Source organism: Acomys minous (genome assembly GCF_964271855.1).
Source record: "Acomys minous genome assembly, chromosome: 1".
Taxonomy (NCBI): Eukaryota; Metazoa; Chordata; class Mammalia; order Rodentia; family Muridae; genus Acomys; species Acomys minous.
Window position 1 is genome coordinate 20195167 of NC_140483.1, and position 23276 is coordinate 20218442.

Sequence of the window (23276 nt, forward strand, 5' to 3'; positions counted from 1 at the left end):
AAAATATAAGAGATGGCTCTATTGGAAGACATACCCCAGATACAGCAGTCCAATGACAAAGGCTAATACCTTTTGACACAGGAACATACACATAAGTTGTTCCATTTTCAAGATTGCTTAATGCACGAACCCCGAAGTTTCAACTGAACCTGATAATGCAGAGTAGAAGGACTGAGGAAATACAGGACTTTATGTAATTTTGTCTTGTTTTTCAATTGCAAACCATGCTTCAGACAAGATAAACCAATCCTTTTGGTTTTCTGTTACAATTCCCCTCCCCACATATGGGAAATATCCAACCTACTCAAATAAACCTATGTTGAGTGAGAAGATCTATGTTGAGTGAGAAGATCCATCGCTTTAAGGACCATACAGTTGGAAAGGCGTGTCTTAGACTGAGGCGATGCAGTGAAGAACATGAATCAGAGAAGTCCCACAGCTTTTGAGAAGGCCAAAAGTCATATATGATCCCTGTGGGGGAATAGGCAAGAATGGGCGACTGGAAAGATGGAAACAGTGCTTTATCTCAGTTGCCAGGGTCTTACAGTATTGCTCATTGTCTCTTTCAAGGTCACTAAGCCTGGGAAAAAAAAGGAAACATTCGCTGCCGCCTCAAGCACAACAGATGAAGAAAAATATGTCTACCAACAATATCAATACGGTTTTTTTAAAGTTGAGTCACCGTTCTAATCAACAGCGTTACTACTACATCCAGGCATTTTCTAGATTTTATATCTGATTTATGATAATGTATCTTTTACCAAATTTTTATTGTTCCGATTTTCTATAAAAATGAAATTTGAACTTATTTTCCCTGGTGTAAAAATAATTAAAAATTTTATAAAAACGTCTTTACAAAAGTGCTGTGTTTGATTTGTTTAATTCATGAGTGAACTGGCTGAAGGTAGTGTCTTTGTACTCTGTGGGACAAATAGGGCAGAATACACAGGACTTCATCAGTGTTGCCTTCTATAGTCTGATTAAATTTCCCGACTATAGGATTTTTTAAAGATTTTTCTCTCACTCTGTGGGCTGTTTCTTCTCTCCATTTTTTGTTCCTTTTGCTATAGAGAAACTTCAAGCTTTATGAGGCCTATTAACCAATTGTTGATATATCTATATCTATATCTACTATATCTATATCTGTCCACTTTATATACTTATTGCTGCTACCCCTCCTCTCCTTCCATCCTCCCCCTTGCAAGCGCCTCTCCCATTTCTCCACTCTCCTCAACCTCAGAGAAGGGGGAGGTCTCCTGTGGATACCAACGTGCCCTGGCACATTAATCAGCTGCAAAAACAAGCAGGTCCTCTCCCACTGAGGTCAGATGAGGCAGCCCAGTTAGGGGAACGGGACGCAAAGAGAGGCATCAGGATCAGAGAGAGCACCCTCAGTTGTTGATTTTAATATCTGGATGAATGAGGTCCTGTTCAGATGAACAGAACACCACTAGAACAGGCACTCAGGTCAACAATTAATAAATGGGAACTCTTGATATTGGAAAGCTTTTCATGACGTTGGATGCCATCATTGAGACAGAACAGCACTCTACAGTGTGGGAAAAGATTTTTTTTTTTTACCAACTTCACACCAAATAGAGGACTGATATCCAAAATATAGGAAGAACTCAAAAAACTAGAAAATCCAGAAAAGAAATAACCCAATTAAAAATTGGGGTACATATCTAAACAGAGAATTCTCAAAAGAGGAAGCTGTGAGGTTTGAGAAGAGACACACATGCAATGATGCTCCTGTTAAGGTCAGAGAAAATTTCTGAGATAGTACAGTAGAGCTCTAATGTGAGTAAACCATAATAAAAGATAAATTAATTTTAAGAAGAAAAGGTAGAACTTAACAAGCAGATATAATTTCTGAAGAAAAGCCAAAAAGACATCTCAAAATAAAAAAAAAAAATACAGGAATTTAAGCATAGAATTTGGAGGAAGGCATCACTGATTGACTGGATGACTGGAAGAGAGAATAGGAGGTCTGAAAAACAAGGTAGGGAAATTATATTGTTCAGTACTCAATCGAAGAAAATGTTAAAGCTAAAACAATAAAACCAAACCAAAACAAAACAAAACAAAAAACCCAAAAGCTGTAAATAAAACATATGGAATTGTTGGACATTTAAAAAAATAGGAAATACAAGTAAGGAATATAGAAAGAGGAGAAGAAACCCAGGTCAAACACGCCAAAAATATTGTTAAGAAAATCATAGAAGAAAACATCTACCATCCCTGGAAAGTGGCGTGTACTAAGGCCCAAGAGGCATACAGAACACCAAGTAGATAGAACCATAAAAGGGGCTTCCCATATAATACTCAAAATACTAAATGTACAGAAGAAGACAAACAGCATTAAAAAAAAAAAGCAACAGGGAAAGAGCAGCTCACATTCAAAGGCAGGCCCATTAGAAACAACTGCTAATCTTCAGTAGAGACTACGAAAGCCGGTTGGGCTTGAACAGATGGTTACATGTCATGAAATACCACAGATGCCATCCCCAGATCACTGCATCCACCAAATCTATCAGGTGTAACAATTCCTCAGTAGGATGGAAATCAATCTACCTCTAAATCTAGTTATACCACTCTTGGTACATAAAGGAGGCTTAATCCTATCACAGAGACACTTGGTAAACCATGTTAATTGCTGATTTATTGGTAATAGCAAAAAAATTAGAAACAATCTAGATGTCTATCAATGGATGAATGGATAAAGAAAATGTGGTACATTTACACCATGAAGTAAAACTCAGCTACTAAAAAAAAATGAAATCAGGAAATTCATACTCAAATGGCTGGAAACGGGGAGAAAGATAAATATCATAGGTATATGCTTATATGTGGATGTTAGCTCTTAAGTCATCAGTAAGCAAGCTACCACCCACAAAACCACATATGTTAAATAGAGACTAATGGACTAGGGGAAGGTGGATGAAACTCCCTGTGAAGGCTAAATAAAAGACAATTATGGTTGAACAAGGATGGAGGAACACTGGAATTGGAGGATCAAACAGGGCAGAAGAAGAGAGAGGAGACCAAGGAAGGAAATACAGGGAGGAACAGTGAAGAATAAGGGCCATTTGAGGGGATGTACAAAAACATAGTACAGTAGGAGCTTCCTTCAAAATATACTTACAGGAGTATAATCTAAGTGAAATTGCAATACAATGAGGTAGACAGAGCTCCAACTGGAGACCACCCACCACCAAAGGGAGCTTCCAACGCAGTGAATGGACAATATTTAATTGAGTTTTTGGCAAAAGAGATCTCATGGGAACCTCAAAACAGCTGTTATACCAAAGGCTATTGGTGGATCCCCACAAATTGACAGTGAGGTCTACTGCTGCAGAAAGCATCTACACAATTCATTGCACATGGAGAAATAGAGATTTGCCTAACTAAATCTTTCACCTCTATGGACTGCTAATATTAATGGTTCTCTGCACACACTACCAAAGACAAACAGCAGCCCAGCCCTAAATCCATCAGATTACAAGAGCAACCTGCATGCAACAATGGCACAAAGCTTGTGGAACTTCTAACCATTATCTGATTGGAATAAAGACCACTCCATGAGGTAGAACACTGCTTGGATGACCAAGAACCAGAGACTAGATAGCCCATAGGCCTAGAATAATACCACATACTACTGGTCTTAAATCAAAGTGGTAAAGAAAAATATCTTCAATAAAAAATAAAAGGATTAAAAATATCATTATTTTCAGATAATATGACTCTCTCTTTAAAAGAACTTAAAGACCTCAACAGAAATCTCCTAGAGCTGATATTTTCAGCAAATAGAAGGATGCAACATTAACACACAAAAATCAGTAGAGTTCCTATGTAAAAATGACAAACATGTCAAGAAAAAAAAAATTAAGTAAATAATCCTATTCACAAATCCCAAAAAATACAGTATCTTGGAATGAAAGTAACAAAGGAAGGGAAAGATTTGCACAACAAAAACTCTGAAACAACGAGAGAACTTGGAGAAGATCTCAGAAGACAAAAGGCTTCCCCAGCTCATAGACTGGCAGCTACAGAGGGACACAAGAGCTGTATGGAAGAGTGAAGGGATAGAAGGACCCAGAGGGGTCAGGAGCTCCACAGGGAGACCATCAAGGCAGGCTGATCTGGACACAGGTGGGCCTGCTCAAGCTGATGCACCAACCAAGGACAATGCATGCAGAGAACCTAGAACCCTGTTCAGATGTAGCCAATGGACAGCTCATTCTCTATGGAGGGGCGGCTGCCTCTGAACCTCTGATACGCCCCCTGATGCCCATGATTTGCTCACTTCCCTTTAGCAGGGCAGCCTTGCTGACACACAGTTGAAAGGGATGCAGGCTATCCTGATGAGACCTAATAGGCAGTGCCCATATTTTGGGGGAGGTCTAGAAGAGGAATTGGGCAGAAAAGGGATGGATGGAGGGAGGAGGGAGGAAGGGAGGAAGGGAGGAAACTGGGAGATAAGAGCAAAGGGATGACAATCGTGTTGTAATGTGTAAAATAAATAAAATCTTTTTGAAAAAAAAATCTTGCAAACAGCATCACTTGGAAAACAAACATTGATGATTTCTATCCAGGCAAATCCAAGGACCCTTGCAGATGAATGATGGCATTCAGGCATTGCCCTGTTTACATATTAGCTCTAAAGCTCTCACACTAGCATCAACTCATGGTTCCAAGTGTTGACATAACAATAGTTCAGACACATCCACTATCTGTCACAGGAAAAATCAGCTAGACAAATGGTTGGTTTTTTTTATTAAGTATTTTTTATTTTTCATATACATTTATTTCACACACACACAGATAGATAGATAGATACATACATAGATAGATAGATACATAGATAGATACAATAAATCACCTACAGCCAGAAGAACCATGAAACAATCACGATTTATATAAATGTTATGTTCTTAGTGTTTTGGCTATTTGTATTACCTTGAAGAAAGCATCCTTCCTAATTTGGTGGATCTAAAATTCTGAATGTAAATCAATATCTATCATAGCATCAAAGAAACTCCTTATGGAGATGGCTTCAATGTGGTAAACAAGCCATTGGGCAAAAGGTCCTTGTTTCTACCACAGACTGAATTCTGCCTTAAAAAAGGGTAAGCTTGGATGCAGGTAGAGTCAACAGGCAAACTCTGCCAAGACAGGGCAAGCAAGTTCTCAATAGTTCCTGCCTCAAAAATATGTCTGTCAGATATATAGGACCAGAAGACTGAAGATGATGCTCCAACGTTATAGAGAGTTTTGGGTGACTGCTCAGGTAGCAAACTGTCTCTGTTATCTCATTTGGGAAGCTACCAACCTGCACTCCTTGTATACTCAGGTAATTAATGTTATTCCTTCTCAAGTCTCTGATGGGGTTGAAGACCAGAATGCTTAGTTTTACAATTAAGCTTAGTAGCTTAGGGCTTCCGATGTTTTGGGGACAATGGTTGTTTTAAGCTCAGAAGCTACCAGACCTTTTCCAAGAGTTTTCAAGGCTTCAACCACTGTCACTGATAGAGCATGATTTGCTGCTTTTCCCCCTAAAGCTTGCCTATGGTCATTATCTTAATCACTTAAAGAGGACAGTTAAGCTATAGTACAGAGGGCAGTTAGAGTCAAATTACTCTCTTTCATTTGTCTGAGGTTGGAGTTACATGTTTCTTCTAACACTATGCTCTGGAAAGCTATGGCCTGGGAACCATTAAGTAAAGAATGAATGCTTAAACCAACAGTGACTCATCAGAGATTGTTCCCCAGCCAGGAAATAGCAAGCAAGCACAAGTAGCAAGCAGACTGACAAGTTTGCCTCCGACCTCCTCCAAGAAAAGAAGGGGGGCGATGACTTTTCATCCTTTTATCTCTTTGCGTTTTCATCTTCATTCAAATGAGTGTAAGATTCCTAGTGACACACGTGTCAGACTATTGGATACAAAAGTCTCAGTGTTGGAATTTGTAGCTATTATATTTGTAAGAAAAATAACTTAGTGAAGCTCGGTTTTCATAGGGCTTTTTTTTTTCTGGACGCTATATTAGCAACAGGAAATAAAGAGTTCTGTTTTAAGAGCTGGGGAAATCGAAAGCTATGAACACTGCTAGGAGGAGTCTTATTTCATCACATCTCTCCCCACAGAGACAGGAGGGGGTAAGACATCCAGCACTGCTCAAGTTAGGACCTTACTTTAACCAAGTCCCTTGTCTTCCCTGTTACTTTGTAAATGCTACAGTTTCTCAGCATTTAGTGCTATTGTAAAACCCTCCTGTGTACTTTTTGAGAGATTTACCTTCCCACTCAAAATAGACGAGCCCCACTTCCTGTCTTGCTGAAGAGCTATAATCTGGACAGTACTGAGAAATTTCCAGAAAGGTAAGTCTTACCCCCGTAATATAAAGAGTAGCTAGCTCTGTGAAACCCACAAAAAAAAGCAGGGGATCAGAAGTGGCTCTTCCAGTGTAGAGGGTTGGGGAGCAAGGATGGTTTAGCACTCCTCAGGGCCATGAACCTGCTGCAGCTAGGTTCTGATGACTGATTGAGAAAGGTGGCAGACATCATTATTCCTTCATATCTGGGGCATAAATCAATAAAAGGTAGATTTTTATTATTGCAGATTATAGGATTAGCTTCCTAAGCTTAAGTTTCAATAAATGGAAAATGAGGAGAAGGCTTCACAGGGACCTGGTGGCTGTGGTGAATGACTGAGTAAAAGACAGGCTAGTGGTATGAAAAATTACCATGAATTATGAAGTAATATTGAATAATATCACGAAAATGAAGTAATATTGTGTATAAAATGCATCTGGATATGGAGCTGCATTATCTAGTAGTATCTTAATACTATACAACATGAGAGCCGGTGGACATGTTCAGTAAAAATTTTAATGAGCATATTTAACAGTTCCTTTTTACCTCCTGCACAAAAGAATAATTTTTAATCACTGTGAGGACCCTTCCAACATCTTGAAAGTTATTCTTTTTGATTGGTTATATTTTATTTCTTTTTCTTTTTCTTTTCCGGTCATAAGATACAGGATAGTTAAATAGAGATGTGCTTCTGCTGTTTACTTTTAGAATATTTAAAGAGCTTTCGATGTCCCTTGGCAGAGTACTCCGTGTATACTTGAACTTCATAATCTAAATGTCAATTTCAGACATTCCTTGAATTAGACCCATCTTGCTAAATTTATCCTTTATGTTGCTCAAACCTGCTAGATTTTTACAGAGGTTCTAACCACACTTATTTAGTAATTGCACTGGCCATAAAACTGTGGGCTCTACTTTTGATTTTTTTCAAATTCACAAATACATGTCCTCTCGCAAATATGGAATGTATAGGATGTGTGTGTATGTGCTTGTGTGAAAATATATTCTTTGATTTAACAGAGCTGTGGGAAAAAAAAACAAACTAATAATGAATAAAATGCACTGTGAGCAGAGGATAAATCCATAGTTAAAATTATTATCTTCTTCTAGGATGAGAAGGTTTATTATACTGTGGTATTTAATAGTAGTTTTTTTTCTTCAGTTCAATAAAAGGTCTCCTCGTGTAGATAAACAGGATTGTCTTTAGTTTCTAATCAATTTTAGAATATTAGGGAAAGCTTTCTTAAAACCAATAGGTACATTTCTTAAATAATATTTGGTAGAAGTTGTCATTGGACCTCTTAGGTCCTTCATCATAGGCTGGTAACCAGCAGATTTTTTGTTTGCTTTGGCATCACCTAGACTGTCTTTAACTTACATCAGCAAACTGTATGTCCTATTTCATCCATTCCTCAACCTTGTCAATGTACTTCCTATTTCACCTTTCTTTTTTTTTTTTTTAATCAGATCTTTATTTTTAAGTATAGGTGCACTTACTCAGGTTTGCATTTTTCATTTTAGAAGAACTACATTATCTTTCTTTCTCAGTACTTTTTTTTTTAGTTCTTTGAGAAATTTACACTGTATTTGGCTCATATTCACCCCCTTCCATAATCCCCGCCCCCCATGGAGCGCCCCCCAGGAAGTTACATGCTTCCTTTGCTGCCCACCCAACTTTGTGTCTCCTTTTATTTTTATTTTTTTTTTTTTTTTTTTTTTTTTTTTTAAATTGTTACTAGTATTTTATTTTATTTTTTTTTTGACTTTTTCAAAACATATTATTTTATTTTTTTTTCTTTTTTTTTTTTAATTAATTTATTCATATTACATCTTGATTGTTAGCCCTTCCCCTGTTTCCTCCCATTCCTCCCTCCCTCCCACTTCCCCCCTTCTCCCCTCCCCTATGTCTGTGATTGAGGGAGACTTCTTCCCCCTATGTATGCTCTAAGATTATTGAGTCTCTTCTTGGTAACTTGCTATCCTTCTTCTGAGTGCCACCAGGCCTCCCCATCCAGGGGACATGGTCAGAAAAGGGGCACCAGAGTTCACGTGAGAATCAGATCTCACTCTCCACTCAACAGTGGAGAATATCGTGTTCATCGGCTAGGTCTTGGTAGGGGTTCGAAGTTTACTGCCTATTTCTCCTTGGCTGGTGCTTTAGTTTGAGGAGGACCCCAGGACCCAGATCTGCCTGTCATAAAGTTCTTCTTGTAGGTTTCCAGGACCCTGTGGGTCCTGTTATTTCCCCATTCTTCCATGCTACTCTCGCCTAAAGTCTCAATAGGATGTCCTCTCCTCTGACCCACTTTCTTGGTAAGTAAGGTTTTTCATGGGACGTATCCCTTGGACTAGTGTTTTGATATAAGTGAGTATATACCGTTTGTCTCTTTTTGCTTCTGGGTGAACTCACTCATTATGATAATTTCTAGGTCAATCCATTTGTCCACAAATTTCGGGAATTCCTCGTTTTTAATAGCTGAGTAATACTCCATAGTGTAAATGTACCATAGTTTCTTAGTCCATTCTTCTACTGAGGGACACTTAGGCTGTTTCCATGTTCTGGCTATTGTGTATAAAGCAGCTATGAACATGGTTGAGCATATGTCCCTGTTGTGTGTTCGAGCATTTTCTGGGTATATTCCAAGGAGTGGGATAGCTGGGTCTTGAGGAAGCCCTATTCCCATTTTTCTGAGAAAACGCCAGATAGCTTTCCAAAGTGGTTGTACTAGTTTGCATTCCCACCAGCAGTGAAGGAGTGTTCCTCTCTCTCCACATCCTCGCCAACATGTGGTGTCATTTGAGTTTTTGATCTTAGCCATTCTGATGGGTGTAAGATGGAATCTCAGTGTCGTTTTGATTTGCATTTCTCTGATGCCTAACGAGGATGAGCATTTCTTTAAGTGTTTCTCAGCCATTTGATATTCCTCTGTTGAGAATTCTCTGTTTAGTTCTAAGCCCCATTTTGCAATTGGGTTGTTTGGTTTTGTGGTGTTTAATTTCTTGAGTTCTTTATATATTTTGGATATTAAACCTTTGTCAGATGAAGGGTTGGTGAAGATCTTTTCCCAGTCAGTAGGCTGTCGCTTTGTTCTCTTGACAGTGTCTGCTGCCTTACAGAAGCTTCTCAGCCTCATAAGGTCCCATTTATTAATTGTTGACATTAAGGCCTGGGCTGTGGGTGTACTGTTCAGGAAGTTGTTTCCTGCGCCTATGTGTCCCAGGCTCTTCCCCACTTTTTCCTCTAACTGAGTTAATGTCTCTGGTTTTAAGTTGAGGTCTTTAATCCACTTGGACTTGAGTTTTGTGCATGGTGACAAATAAGGGTCTAATTGCATTTTTCTACATGTAGACATCCAGTTAGACCAGCACCATTTGTTGAAGATGCTATCATTTTTCCATTGAATAGATTTGGCTTCTTTGTCAAAAATCAAGTGAGCAAATGTGTGTGGGTTCATCTCCGGGTCTTCAATTCGATTCCATTGATCCACCAGCCTATTACTTTGCCAGTACCATGCTGTTTTAATTACTGTTGCTCTGTAGTACAGCTTGAGATCAGGTATGGAGATTCCTCCGGAGGATCTTTTATTGTATAGGATTGTTTTTGCTATTCTGGGTTTTTTATTTCTCCATATGAATTTGAGAATTAATCTTTCAATATCTTCAAAATATTTTGTAGGTATTTTGATAGGGATTGCATTGAATTTGTAAATTGCTTTTGGTAAGATGGCCATTTTTACTATGTTAATTCTCCCGATCCATGAACAAGGTAAATCCCTCCATCTTCTGATGTCATTTTCAATCTCTTTCTTCAAAGGTTTGAAGTTTTTTTCAAATAAGTCCTTCACTTGCTTGGTTAAAGTTATTCCTAGATATTTTATATTGTTTGTGGCTATCGTGAAGGGAGTAGTTTTCCTAATTTCTTCCTCTGCCTGTTTGTCATTTGTATACAGAAAGGCTACTGACTTTTTCGAGTTTATTTTGTATCCTGCCAATTTGCTGAAGGTGTTTATCAGCTGCAGGAGTTCTCTGGTGGAATTTTGGGGATCGCTTATGTACACTATCATATCATCTGCAAATAGGGATAATTTGACTTCTTCCTTTCCCATTTGGATCCCCATGATCTCCTTTTGATGTCTTATTGCTCTGGCTAGAACTTCAAGAACTATATTGAAGAGATATGGGGACAGAGGGCAGCCTTGTCTGGTTCCCGATTTTAGAGGGATTTCCTTGAGTATCTCTCCATTTAATTTAATGTTGGCTGTTGGTTTGCTGTAAATAGCCTTTATTATGTTTAGATAAGTGCCTTGTATTCCCGATCTCTCCAGAACTTTAAACATAAATGGGTGTTGGATTTTGTCAAATGCTTTTTCTGCATCAAGAGAGATGATCATGTGGTTTTTCTCTTTCAGTTTGTTTATATGATGGATTACATTGATGGATTTCCGTATGTTAAACCATCCCTGCATGCCTGGAATGAATCCTACCTGGTCATGGTGGATAATGTCTTTGATATGCTGTTGTAATCGCTTTGCGAGTATTTTGTTGAGTATTTTTGCATCAATGTTCATAAGAGAAATTGGTCTGAAATTCTCTTTTTTTGTTGGGTCTTTGTGAGGTTTAGGTATCAATGTAATTGTGGCCTCATAGAAGGAATTTGGTAATGTTCCGTCCATTTCTATCTTTCGGAATAGCTTGACTAGTATCGGTATTAACTCCTCTTTGAAGGACTGGTAGAATTCTGCGCTGAAGCCATCTGGCCCTGGGCTTTTTTTGGTTGGAAGACTATCAATGGTTGCTTCTATTTCTATAGGCGAAATAGGGCTATTTAATTTGTTTATCTGGTCTTGGTTCAATTTTGGCAAATGGAATCGGTCGAGAAATTTGTCCATTTCCCTTAAATTTTCGAATTTTGTGGCATAAATGCCTTTAAAGTAGGTTCTTACGATTCTTTGTATTTCTTCAGTATCTGTTGTTATGTCTCCCTTTTCATTTCTGATTTTGTTAATTTGGATAGTGTTTCTCTGTCTTTTCGTTAGGTTGGCTAACGGTTTGTCTATCTTGTTAATTTTCTCAAAGAACCAGCTCTTGGTTTTGTTGATTCTTTGGATTGTTCTCTTTGTTTCTAATTTATTGATTTCAGCCCTGAGTTTGATTATTTCTAGGCGTCTACTCCTCTTGGGTGTTTCTGCTTCTTTTTTTTCGAGAGCTTCCAGATGTGTTGTTAAGTTGTTTATGTGGGATGATTCCATTTTCTTTTTAAAGGCACTTAGTGCTATGAATTTTCCTCTTAGCACTGCTTTCAGTGTGTCCCACAAATTTGAATATGTTGTTCCATCATTTTCATTGAGTTTCAGGAAGTCTTTAATTTCTTCCCTTATTTCTTCCATGACCCATGTGTCATTAAGTAGAAAGTTGTTTAGTTTCCACGTGTTAGTATGCTTTTTGTTATTTCTGTTGTTGTTGAAGTCCAGCCTTATACCATGGTGATCTGATAAGATACAAGGTATTATTTCAATCTTCTTGTATCTGTTGAGGTTTGCTTCGTGACCAACTATGTGATCAATTTTAGAGAATGTTCCATGGGGTGCTGAGAAAAAGGTATACTCCTTTGCGTTTGGGTGGAAAGTTCTGTAGATATCTGTTAGATCCATTTGATTCATGACATTGGTTAATGAGGTTATTTCCTGGCTTAGTTTTTGAATCAAAGACCTATCCTTGAGTGAAAGTGGGGTATTGAAGTCGCCCACTATTAATGTGTGGGTATCAATAAGTGGGGCAAGCTTAGTTAATAACTCTTTTACAAATGTGGGAGCCCTTGTATTTGGAGCATAGATGTTCAAAATCGTGATGTCTTCTTGGTTGACTTTACCTTTGACGAGTACGAAGTGTCCATCCTCATCCCTTTTGATTAATTTTGGTTGAAAGTCTATTTTATTAGATATTAGAATGGCTACCCCAGCTTGTTTCTTGTGACCATTTGCTTGGAATATTTTCCCCCAACCCTTTACTCTGAGGCAATGTCTGTCCTTGTGGTTGAGATGTGTTTCTTGAATGCAGAAGAATGTTGGGTCGTGTTTATGCAACCACTCCATTAGTCTGTGTCTTTTTATTGGAGAATTGAGACCATTGACATTGAGAGATATTAATGACCAGTGATTGGTAAGTCCCTTCATTTTTGGTATTTGTAAGAGTCAAGATTTTGTGAGGTTGTGATTTTGCAATGGTATAGTTACCCATTTCCTATGTAGTTTTGGTTGTAGACCAGTTGGGGTAGAGTTTTCCTTCTAGTAACTTCTGTAAAGTCGGATTTGTGGCTAGGTACTGTTTGAATTTGTTTTTGTCATGGAATATCTTGTTTTCACCATCAATGGTTATTGATAATTTTGCTGGATATAGTAGTCTTGCCTGGTATCTGTGTTCTCTTAGGGTTTGCAGAACCCCTGTCCAGGCCCTTCTGGCTTTCATGGTCTCTGCTGAGAAGTCAGGAGTAATTCTGATAGGTTTGCCTTCATACGTTACTCGGCCTTTTTCTCTTGCCGCTTTTAATATTTTTTCCTTGTTCTGTATATTTTGCGTTGTTATTATTATGTGACGGGAAGATTTTCTTTTCAAGTCTATTCTGTTTGGTGTTCTGTAGGCCTCTTGTATGCTCGTATGCATCTCCTTCTTCAAATTGGGGAAATTTTCTTCTATTATTCGATTAAAGATATTTTCTGGACTGTGGAGTCGGTTGCCTTCTCTTTCCTCTATCCCTATTATTCTCAAGTTTCGTCTTTTCATGTTATCTTTTATTTCATGAATGCTTTGTGTCAGGAGCTTTTCAGATTTAGCATTTTCCTGGATGGTTGATTCCAGTTCTGCGATTGTATCTTCAAGTCCCGATATTCGTTCTTCCATCTCTTGCAATCTGTTAGATAATGCCACCTCTGAGATCTTTGTTTTCTTCTTTGATGCCTCTTGATCACGTTTTTCTTCTGTGTGTTCCTGTATCATAGCTTCCATTTTTATCTTCATGTCTTGGACTGTTTTAATGATTTCCTTCATCTGGTTATTTATATTTTTCTGAAATTCTTCAAATGCCTCTTTATATGATTCTTTTAACTCTTCAGCCCTCTTGTTTGCCTCCTCCTGCAATTGTTTACAGATTTTAATTGATTCTTCCTTTATCATTGTCTTTACTAGGGCTTTGAGGTCCTTTTCTTGACTATCCATTGCTGTTAGGTTCTCCAGGTTGTTTTCATTGGGAATGCTGGGATCTGGAGATGCCAAACTGTTTTGGTTTTTGTTAGCATTCTTTCGTTGTCCTCTTGTCATTTTGATGTCTCTGGTGTTGGAAGATATTTTGTAGTGACCTTCGCTGGTTGAGAGTGGTTAATTGATGACTGATTATAGGTCAGGTGCTCTTGCCTGTGGGGATCAAGGAGTATTTCCGTGGAACAGGTAGTTGATCTGGTTTCCCTTCTGGTGATTTTCCTCTGCACCGTGGGCTCCCGGCTGAGTCATCCAAAGTAGATTTCTCTTTGGATTTTACTGCTGTGATTCAGATCAGCAGTTTTGGGACCTAGATTAAGGTCCACACACAGACGTTCTGGTTGTGTAGGTTGATCTCTGCTGCCTGTCCTTCCTGTGGCTTTGTAGTCAAGATCCCAGGTAAATCAGATCTTCTGGAGGTGTAGCTGTCTTTTAGGTCTGTCTCTATACCCTGTAGAGGTGTTCACCTTCTCCCAGAACTCTATGCCTGGAGGGACCAAGGTCGCTCCTGGTCCGCAATTAGATACTGCAAGCAAGACCCACGTTTTTTCTCTTGATATTGTGAGATTGCCTGCCTTGTTTGGGCCAAGAGCCCCTGATAAGCTCTCTATTCCAGGGAGTGCAGGACCAGTGCCTTGTGACTGGGTGGGTAGGCACAATAGCAGGAAAGCTGTGCAGAGCTCTGGAGAAAGCCCGCGGGTTGGAACCAGATCTTCCCGCCGAGCTCTGATGCTCCACTAATGCTCTGGGTCAGCAATTAGACACTGCAAACACGACCCACCCAAGTCTCGACTCCCGATAATGTGAGAGTGCCTGCCTTGGTCGGGCCAAGGGCCCCGGATCGGCTCTCTAGTTCAGGGAGTGCAGGGCCAGTGCCTTGTTACTGGCTGGGTAGGCACAATCGCGGTGCAGAGCTCTGGAGGAAACCCGCGGGTTGGAACCAGGTCTTCCCGCCGGGCTCTGATGCTCCACTAATGCTCTGGGTCAGCAATTAGACACTGCAAACACGACCCACCCAAGTCTCGACTCCCGATAATGTGAGAGTGCCTGCCTTGGTCGGGCCAAGGGCCCCGGATCGGCTCTCTAGTTCAGGGAGTGCAGGGCCAGTGCCTTGTTACTGGCTGGGTAGGCACAATCGCGGTGCAGAGCTCTGGAGGAAACCCGCGGGTCGGAACCAGGTCTTCCCGCCGGGCTCTGATGCTCCACTAATGCTCTGGGTCAGCAATTAGACACTGCAAACACGACCCACCCAAGTCTCGACTCCCGATAATGTGAGAGTGCCTGCCTTGGTCGGGCCAAGGGCCCCGGATCGGCTCTCTAGTTCAGGGAGTGCAGGGCCAGTGCCTTGTTACTGGCTGGGTAGGGACAATCGCGGTGCAGAGGTCTGGAGGAAACCCGCGGGTTGGAACCAGGTCTTCCCGCCGGGCTCTGATGCTCAGCTATCGCTCTAGGCAAGACCCACGTCTCCTGATATGTCTGTGGAAGCAGTTCCAAGCTGACTTCTCACTGCCGCTGTTTGCAGGCTCAATCCACTATGATTGGTGTTAGGTTGGGCCCTGGATAGCCAGCGAGCTGCAGTCCCTCCACCTGTTGGGACCCTCCGCCTGCGTTTCCACTCGCCCCAGGCGGGTGATCTCCGCAGTTTGGGGTGGTGTGGAAGGAGGAATCCTAGGGCAGATTTCCCCTCTTCATTGAGACTCCTGGCTAGAGTCTCCGGAAAATCCCTCCCCAAACAGCGAGTCGGTGCTTTCTATGCAGCTGTAGTTTGCATGTGGATTCCGTTCTAGAGTTTGGGGAGTGCGTTTTGCACCTCCGGGATGTTTGTCCCCGGGGAGGGGGGTGGGCCCCCTGTTTGGACTGCAGTCTTTGGGGCCCCACTCACCTACAGTTCTCAAAGTCCAGCAATCTGTTTCTCTATTTATGTCCCTGGTCTTCTCGGAGTAGATCAGATACGCGGCTTATTGGTCGGCGCCATCTTGGAATCCCTCCTTTTATTTTTAAAACCCTTCAAACACAGTTTGTGGTCAACTAAGCAGGGGTCATCACTTTAATAAGAATGGTTCTCCTTCTCCGAGCAGCTACCAGGTTTCAAAAGCCACTTTAATAGTATGGGTCATTGTGTCCAATGCCCCTGCCCCATTTCACGCTGGGATTTTCTCTGGTATAAAGTGGCGCAGTCTTAAGATGTTGTCATAGCTGCTTTGAGTTCATATGTGCAACTATCTAGTGGCGTTTGGCAAACACTGTGTCCCTGCTGTCATCTACCATCTTTGGCTCTTAAGTTTTTTCCTCCCCCTCTTCTCCAGGGACTCCTGAGCAGAATGGTAAGTTTGGTGATTGTATTTCTCTGCTAATAGTGTGCATAGCATCTTCCAGCTCTATAGAAGACAACCAGTGGGAATGTAGCTACTGGGTCAGTACCAGCTTTGTGAATCAAGTATGTGGTATCTTTATCAAGTTCCAAAAGATAGTAGTAACATTGGCAATAGCTTTTAATGTTTTTTGGGGGGCACTATTATATATATATATATTTTTTTACATTTTATATACATATATGTATATTAGGATGCTTCTACAGTATATATTCTCCTGTTCTCCACCCTATTTAACTCTTAGGTTTTTAAATTTTATGAAAATAGACAGAGATAGATATGCAATTATGGCTTTCCAAGTAATGAAAGAAATTAGCCATATCATAAATCTTGAAATTGGAAGGAGTGTTGTGTGTTTTGAAGTATATACCATGTCAAGAATAAAAACAAAGGCAAGTGCAGAGCATTCAAGGACTTCTAGAGCAAGGAACGCGTTTCATAAATGAGGACAATCCAAGCCCAGGGAGACAGCATTCTAATGAGAGGTGTTTGGGAAAAGCCTAGTGGACAAGGGTCCGTGCCTTACTTAGCATGGGCCACGTTCCTTCAGTCATTGTTCAACTAGGTGCACTGTAATAGGATACAGACCATCTCCAGATAAGCCACTTTAGAATGGGAAGACTCAGAAACCCACAGGCAGATATTCAGCGAGAGGCTTTAGAACCAAAAAGAATGGGAGAAGGACTTTAGTGCTCACAGCCCATACTCAAAACACTGCAGCCCCACTGATTCAACCCTTTTCTTCCACAACTGTCCCTGACCTGAGTCATCTACTATGGATAGGGAGAAGAATGTACTTGAATTGTTTATTAATACAGAAGTTCTAGATACATTTTAAACAGTGGTACACCTTGCATTGAGCGCTCTTTATTTATAACACCCAATGATGGACAACATTGCCAAGTAGGGTCATTCACTCCATGAGAATATCCTGTTTTTGAAAATGTGTGTGTGTGTGTGTGTGTGTGTGTGTGTGTGTGTGTGTGTGTGTTTGTAACCTTGTGTCCATTTTTATCTTCTAGGCCCCTCCATAATTTGAGAGATGGCAAGTGAATACAAGAAAATTGTCCTTCTAAAAGGATTTCAGAACATGGAAGACTACCAGTTTAGGACAATCAAGTCCTTACTAAGAAAAGAGCTAAAACTAACTAAAAAAATGCAAGATGAGTACGACAGGATTCAGATGGCTGACCTGATGGAGGACAACTTCCCAAAAGATGCTGGAATAGACAAACTGATAGACATGTGCAAAGATATTGAAGGACTTGAAGACCTTGCAGAAAACCTTAAAACAGAGAAGGCAAAAGGTAACAGGGGAGGAGGCACCCTAGACTTTTACCCCTTCCCCATCCTCCCCAGACTTGCTAGCTCACTGCAGTTATCAGGGCGGATATTGTTCCTTTCCCTTTATAAACCCTCTTATAAACCATAGGGGGTGATGCATTTTGAATATCAACAAATTAATGATTTTGAGAAATCCTTTGTGACCAAAGAAATCTGATGTATTTTAGCGTAGATATCTTTTGTGTTGCACTTTGGAGGTAAATGAAATAAGAAGCAGTTGTTGAGATAGACTCAAACATCTAACATGGTGGGAAAACTAGAAAATAAAATAAAAATAGAAAAAGTCATTTAAGATATTTAAATGGAGTATATATAATGCTCAATTAAGAATTTTGTCCTTTCCCTAATATCTTTTTTTGATAATAAATATGATACAATATTTAATAAGAAGTGTACATCTTAGAAATGTAAAGAAGTTTCTCTTTATAAAGTCATTGGGTTTAAAAAGTAATGTGTAGATTTACTATATTGCTGCGCATCTCTGGACACTAGCAGTTAGCATAGTAATTCTCAAGCAAGAAAACTCACAGTTTGAAAACATTCCAAGTTACACTGAAATATGTATGCCCAAAAGAGGTAAGAAGTCTAAATCCCAAGTCATTAAAGTAGTGACATCAAATATTCAATCATAATTTCTTTCTATTTTTCTATAATTTGGAAAGATTCCCTTTAAAAGGCAATTTACTGTTTCTTATTATAGACAATTCAGGTTCTTAAAATCAGTCTGTGGGATAAGAGGGTTGGACTGATATAAAGAGAAGTCCCCAGGATGGAGGAGCTTTGTCTACCACACATGGGAAGAAAAAAGAGTCCCCGAGGCAGGGTCTGTGTTTGATTTGGTACTATGGGCTACCTTTGGCCAGGCAGAGGCTCTGCAGCCTTCGAAAGTAAACACACAGATACAGGTAGAGATGAAATAGTTCTTGAAGCCATTGTCTTTCTATAAAATCATTAATGAAGATGGAATTTAAAAAAATCAATTTCATTTTTTTAAGTGATTCTCAATGAACATCAGCCATCTTAACCATTTCCTTGGATTTATTGTGTTTTCTTTACCCCTACAGTGAAAAAGCAAAAGAAAGGAGAAGGTAAAACTACAGTGAAAAAAAGAAAGCGAAGGGAACCCAGTAGTTCCCAATCTCTTTCCACCAACAATGAATCAAGCAAGAGTAAACCCTCTTCAACGGTAAAGTGACAAATCTCCTACAGAATAGTTGCTACTCAGGTTTTCCCCTTCGTTGGTTCTTTAAGAACATTTAGCACACTATCTGGTCCAAGGCTCTAGAGAGAATGGAGTTCTAAGTCAATAAATGTATAGTGACCTGTCACTCATTTTGTTTCATATTTATTGTGTGCTCTAACTTGAGCCCCAATGATGCAAACATGAAATCACTACATGGCTTAAAGATACTACTGAAAAGCGGTTGCGTTGGAATGTGGTGCTTAAAACGACTAAACCTAAGGTAGACGTTGTAAATCTACATCTGATGCTCTTCTGCCACTCTGGAATAAGTAGAGTGATATGAATGCAGTGCTTCCGCTCCTCTGTGAGACAGTCCTACATGTCTACTATGTCAGGGTTTCTATTGCTGGGAAGAGACACCATGACTAGGGCAACTCTTACAAAAGAAGGCATTCAGTTGGGCTTTGCTTCATTCAGAGGTTTAGTCCCTTATCATCAGGATGGGAAGCATGGCCACAGGCAGACAGACATGGTGCAGAGAATTCTGTATCTCCACAGGCAGCAGGAACAAGGAGTTGTACTGGTCATGCATGGCTTGAGCATCTGAAACCTCAAAGCCCACTCTTAGTAACACACTTCCTCCAACAAAGCACACCTACTCCAACAAGGCTACACCTCCTAATAGTGCCACTCCCTGGTGACCAAGTGTTCAAGCACATGAGTTTATGGGAGCTAACGTTATTCAAGCCACCATACTAAGAATTAGGTGTGCCCAATAGACAAATATAACTAGAATCCAGTAATAAAACAGGTTCTTGTGGTCTTGAAAATATTGTTCTTTATTTAATATTAAAGATATTACTATGTGCTGGAGATAAAAAAAAACTATGAGGAAAAATACAACCTACTGTGTACAAGACCTGGGGTTCAAGTTCCAACACAAGAGAGAAAGAAAAATGTTTTTATTTCAGAAAAAGAGAAAACAACCCACAAAAGCTGAAGGAGGAAAGAAAAGGATGCTTATCCAGGAACAGACTGGGCTTCCAGAGCCTTCAGGAACCAACATACAAAATGTTGAAAGTTGTCTCCAGACTCCTCATAAGCCTCCACCAACACCATCCAGCAGTTCCTCAAAGAAGGTACCACTTTTCTATTCCTAGTGCTTACACTTTTCAAAGCATACCACTGGGCTCACCACAACCTTGGAAAAACTTCTCACCCATCCCCTACTATGAAGACTTTCCCCATATAATTAAATATCTCATTAAGTTATCTACTCATGTATCATAGCCTCAGTGGAACTGAATATGTAAGTATTTATGAAATGATTTCTAATGCTGTCAACCAACACTCTGCTTAGGGCTCAGAAGAAAGGATCAAGGATCCAAACAGATACACAATATGCAGTCTGTGTCTCTGTCCCTCATTGCCTCATTTCTTCTCAGGCCTTTTTCCTTTGCTGGTGACCTAACTTCTAAGGTTATTGTCACCATTCTATACTCTTCTCAGCAGGTGTTTTGAGGCATGATGATTCTATGTCTGGGAAATCTTTATCCTCATCCATTCACTGATCATATGCTGTATAGCTGTAATAGTCACTTTTGATCAGAGTCAGCTTCAGGCCCCTGCCAGGCATATGCCAAACTCTCCCAACTATTCCTCATCAAAGGGGAATGCTTTCTGTTACCATTCTGATGAGTTCTTAGTATAATTACAATGACTTGAACTTCTCATCTGATCTCTTAATAATGTAGGTATTTAATGTTATCATCATTCATCAGGTATATTTTTGAGACCCTGACTAAAATTTACACCAGTCTCCTTATTTTGTTGCATGGTACAATTGTATTGAATATTCTGGGTGTCCAATGTTTAATTCTTTTAAATGATAGGGTCCTGTTACTTAGCACAGGAAGTCCTTAGTCACATCTAATTATCTGTGTTCATCAATGGTGACAGCAATATAATTGGAAAGGTACACAATCTGGAAAGTAGGTCACAATTAGTGGCAATTTTGGCTTGAGTGGCATCCGTTTCATAGCAACGGTTGTGTTTTAGAAAACTTATACCTTGAAGGATCAAAACCATACAAAGAAACCGTAAATGTGGCCAGTACAGTTACATTGTGGTATTTGAACACTATTACCTTCATTTTTAAAGCCAAATTTATAATCTTTAAAGATTCACACTACTTCTAAGATTAGAAAGTTACAATGAGAGCCCTAGCTAAATCTGTTGCCTGAAGTACAAGTGTTTCTCACATACGTTGCAGTTTTGTTTAACTGGAATTATGGTCATTTAAAAAATCTAAACAAAAGGTTTAAATGAGTGTGGATGGGCTTCAGGCGTGATAGTCCAGCACTCTGTCAACTGAGCTACATATCCTTTCACCAGAATTCATCTATGAGGTCCACTTTTAGGGCACCTGCCACACAATTCTATTCACAGCATTTGAAAGCTGTGTGCTCAGGAGAACTTGCACAGTTAGGATTGGGTATTTAATGGATTGGGAAGTCCAGAAATGTGAGCCAATTTTACTACAAGCTTAACTTTCCACAAAATAGCACTGAGTTGAGCCAGATCAAGCAATTTAGGACATGTTTTGTAAAATACTGTGTGCAAGCATTTTCTCCTAGACCAGTGACAATTCAATATCTGGCTTTTATAAGGGAAGTTGTAATAATGATTAGGAAAAGGGGAGGCTAGGTGTTAGGAATGCCTACATGTGTGCTAAAATACTTTCTTCAGCCCAGAAGAAAACTAACAGGGTAAAAGTCCTCTTTTCAAAGAGGAAAATGAAAATATGTACTTGGTCTGATTTTCAAAAACCATTACGCAGGATTAAAACTATCTCTAACCCATTTCCCTTTAGAAACAAAAAAACACAATCACCAAAAAACATAGTATCACAAAGACAGAGGTTTCCCAGGAAAAGAATCAGTTTCCAGAATTTTCAGCAACCAGCCACACCTCAGCTGTGAGTGAACACCAGACTCTACAAGGGTGTTCAGCAATTGGTTCCAGCAGCCATCAGATGCCTCAGACACCTCTAAAAGCACACTTGGCTTTAAAGATGCCTCAGGGCTCTCCAGCGCCACCTTGCCAGAAATTTTCAGTGTCTCCAACATCAAACTCCAACATCCATCTGAACTCTCAAGCGCCTCCTGCACCATTCAGTATGATCCTGGATCCTCATCAACTTTCAGCAACAGTATCCAATAATGTCTGGGTCCCTCTTGTGTCTTCAGAAACAGTGTCCAGCTCTCTCAGCGCTCATCTGATGTCTTCAGGAACAGCGCCCAGCAGTGTCCAGGAAATTCACCTACCTACAGCAGCAGCGTTCGGTGGCACAAAGGATCCTCACAGTCTACTAACTACGTCCAGAAGTGTCCAAACGACTAGCGTGCCTTCAGCGACCCCGACAAGCAAAGCCCGGCTTGTGAAGATGCCTCCTCCAGCAACAGCATCCAGCTATGCTCAGGTCCCTCATGCTCTTCCCGCTACAGTGTCTAGGAGCATCTCTGCCACTCAGGTGCCTCAAAGAGCAGCATTCAGTATAGTTCCGGCTCTTAAATCTGCTACCGTCAAAGCATCTGGGAATTCCCAGACCCCTCAAGTGTCTTCACCAGCAGTAGCTATTAGTTTCCCGGCTTCGCCAGCATCTCCACCCTCAACATGCAGCAGTCTTTCAGACCCTCGGGTGCCTATGCCAATAGCGACAAGCAGAATCCAGACCACTGAAATGCATCTAGGAATGGCTCCCAGCTGCCTCCAGGCTCTTCACGCTACCCCACCAACCGTGTCCAAAAGTGTGTGCGCCACTCAAGTGCCTCAAGGAGCAGCATCCAGTACCAGGCAGGCCTTTCCCTGTCCTAGAGGAAAAGCATCCAGGAGTGCCCAGGCACCTCGGGTGCCTTCAGCAACAACATCCAGCAGACTGCTGGCTCCGTGTGCATTTCCACCAACATCGTCCGGAAATCTCCTGGCTCCACAGCTGCCCCTAGCAACAGCATTCAGTGCTCTCCAGGCCTCTACAGTGCCTCCAGCAACAGCACGCAGCAGTCCGTCCAGGGTAAGAAACCCCTGTCCTGACAATAGAATGACAGAGATGAGCACAAACTTGGAAGGCATCTTCATTAATCTACATGTACACATAATCTCTAATTCAAATAATCACTAATTTTTATTGTGTATAGCTACTGACCCTTTCATAAATTCTATAGTAAAACCATTGTACACACATTGAGAAAATGTCTGAGGCGGTGGTCACTTGACCATTCAATTGTGTAGGGAGCACAGTGAGAAGCTTGCTTATTTCATTTTACACCTCACAGTTTTTGTCAGGGTGTTGTTTTTCTCACATGCATCACTGTTCCAGTTATACTGGAAATGAGCTTCCTGTTTATAGAGCACATGCATGAGGAAGCAGCCATGGGTGAAGTCTGTACAAGTTTCCTGGGCAGACCACAGAGAGTGCAGCTAGTTCAGAGCTGCCTGCCTGTGCTGGTACCCAGCTGGGCTATGACTGCCAGCACACTTTCTCTCTCAGTTCTGCAGTGTTACCTCCATTTCAAGGTGCTTTCCTGATACACAGAAATGGAGTAGGCTACTGGGAAGGTAGATGAGCAAAATAAAACTCCTTCATGATTTTTTTTTTCTGGTCCCAGATCTCCCCTTCATGCCCACTATTATTATTATTTTTTAAAGCTTCTAGTCTGAATCCTTTCCGCTTAACAACATTTGAGAGGGTCTT

General features: G+C 40.4%; 1 protein-coding gene across 2 annotated transcripts in view; it reads left to right on the forward strand.

The window, feature by feature from the left end:
• The window catches only part of LOC311602870 (interferon-activable protein 204-like), a 50824-nt gene that overhangs the window by 21134 nt on the left and 6414 nt on the right, over positions 1-23276 (forward strand). The window contains exons 1-5 of one of the 2 annotated variants that reach the window (XM_084791511.1): positions 6120-6379; positions 17019-17303; positions 18405-18526; positions 19495-19662; positions 21396-22595. The exons of the other annotated variant lie outside the window; for it this stretch is intronic. Of the exons in view, the coding sequence (XP_084647637.1) occupies positions 17039-17303; positions 18405-18526; positions 19495-19662; positions 21396-22595 (1755 nt within the window). The 5' untranslated portion in view covers positions 6120-6379; positions 17019-17038. Of the gene's footprint in view, positions 1-6119; positions 6380-17018; positions 17304-18404; positions 18527-19494; positions 19663-21395; positions 22596-23276 lie in introns of those variants that run through there. 2 annotated transcript variants of the gene reach the window in all.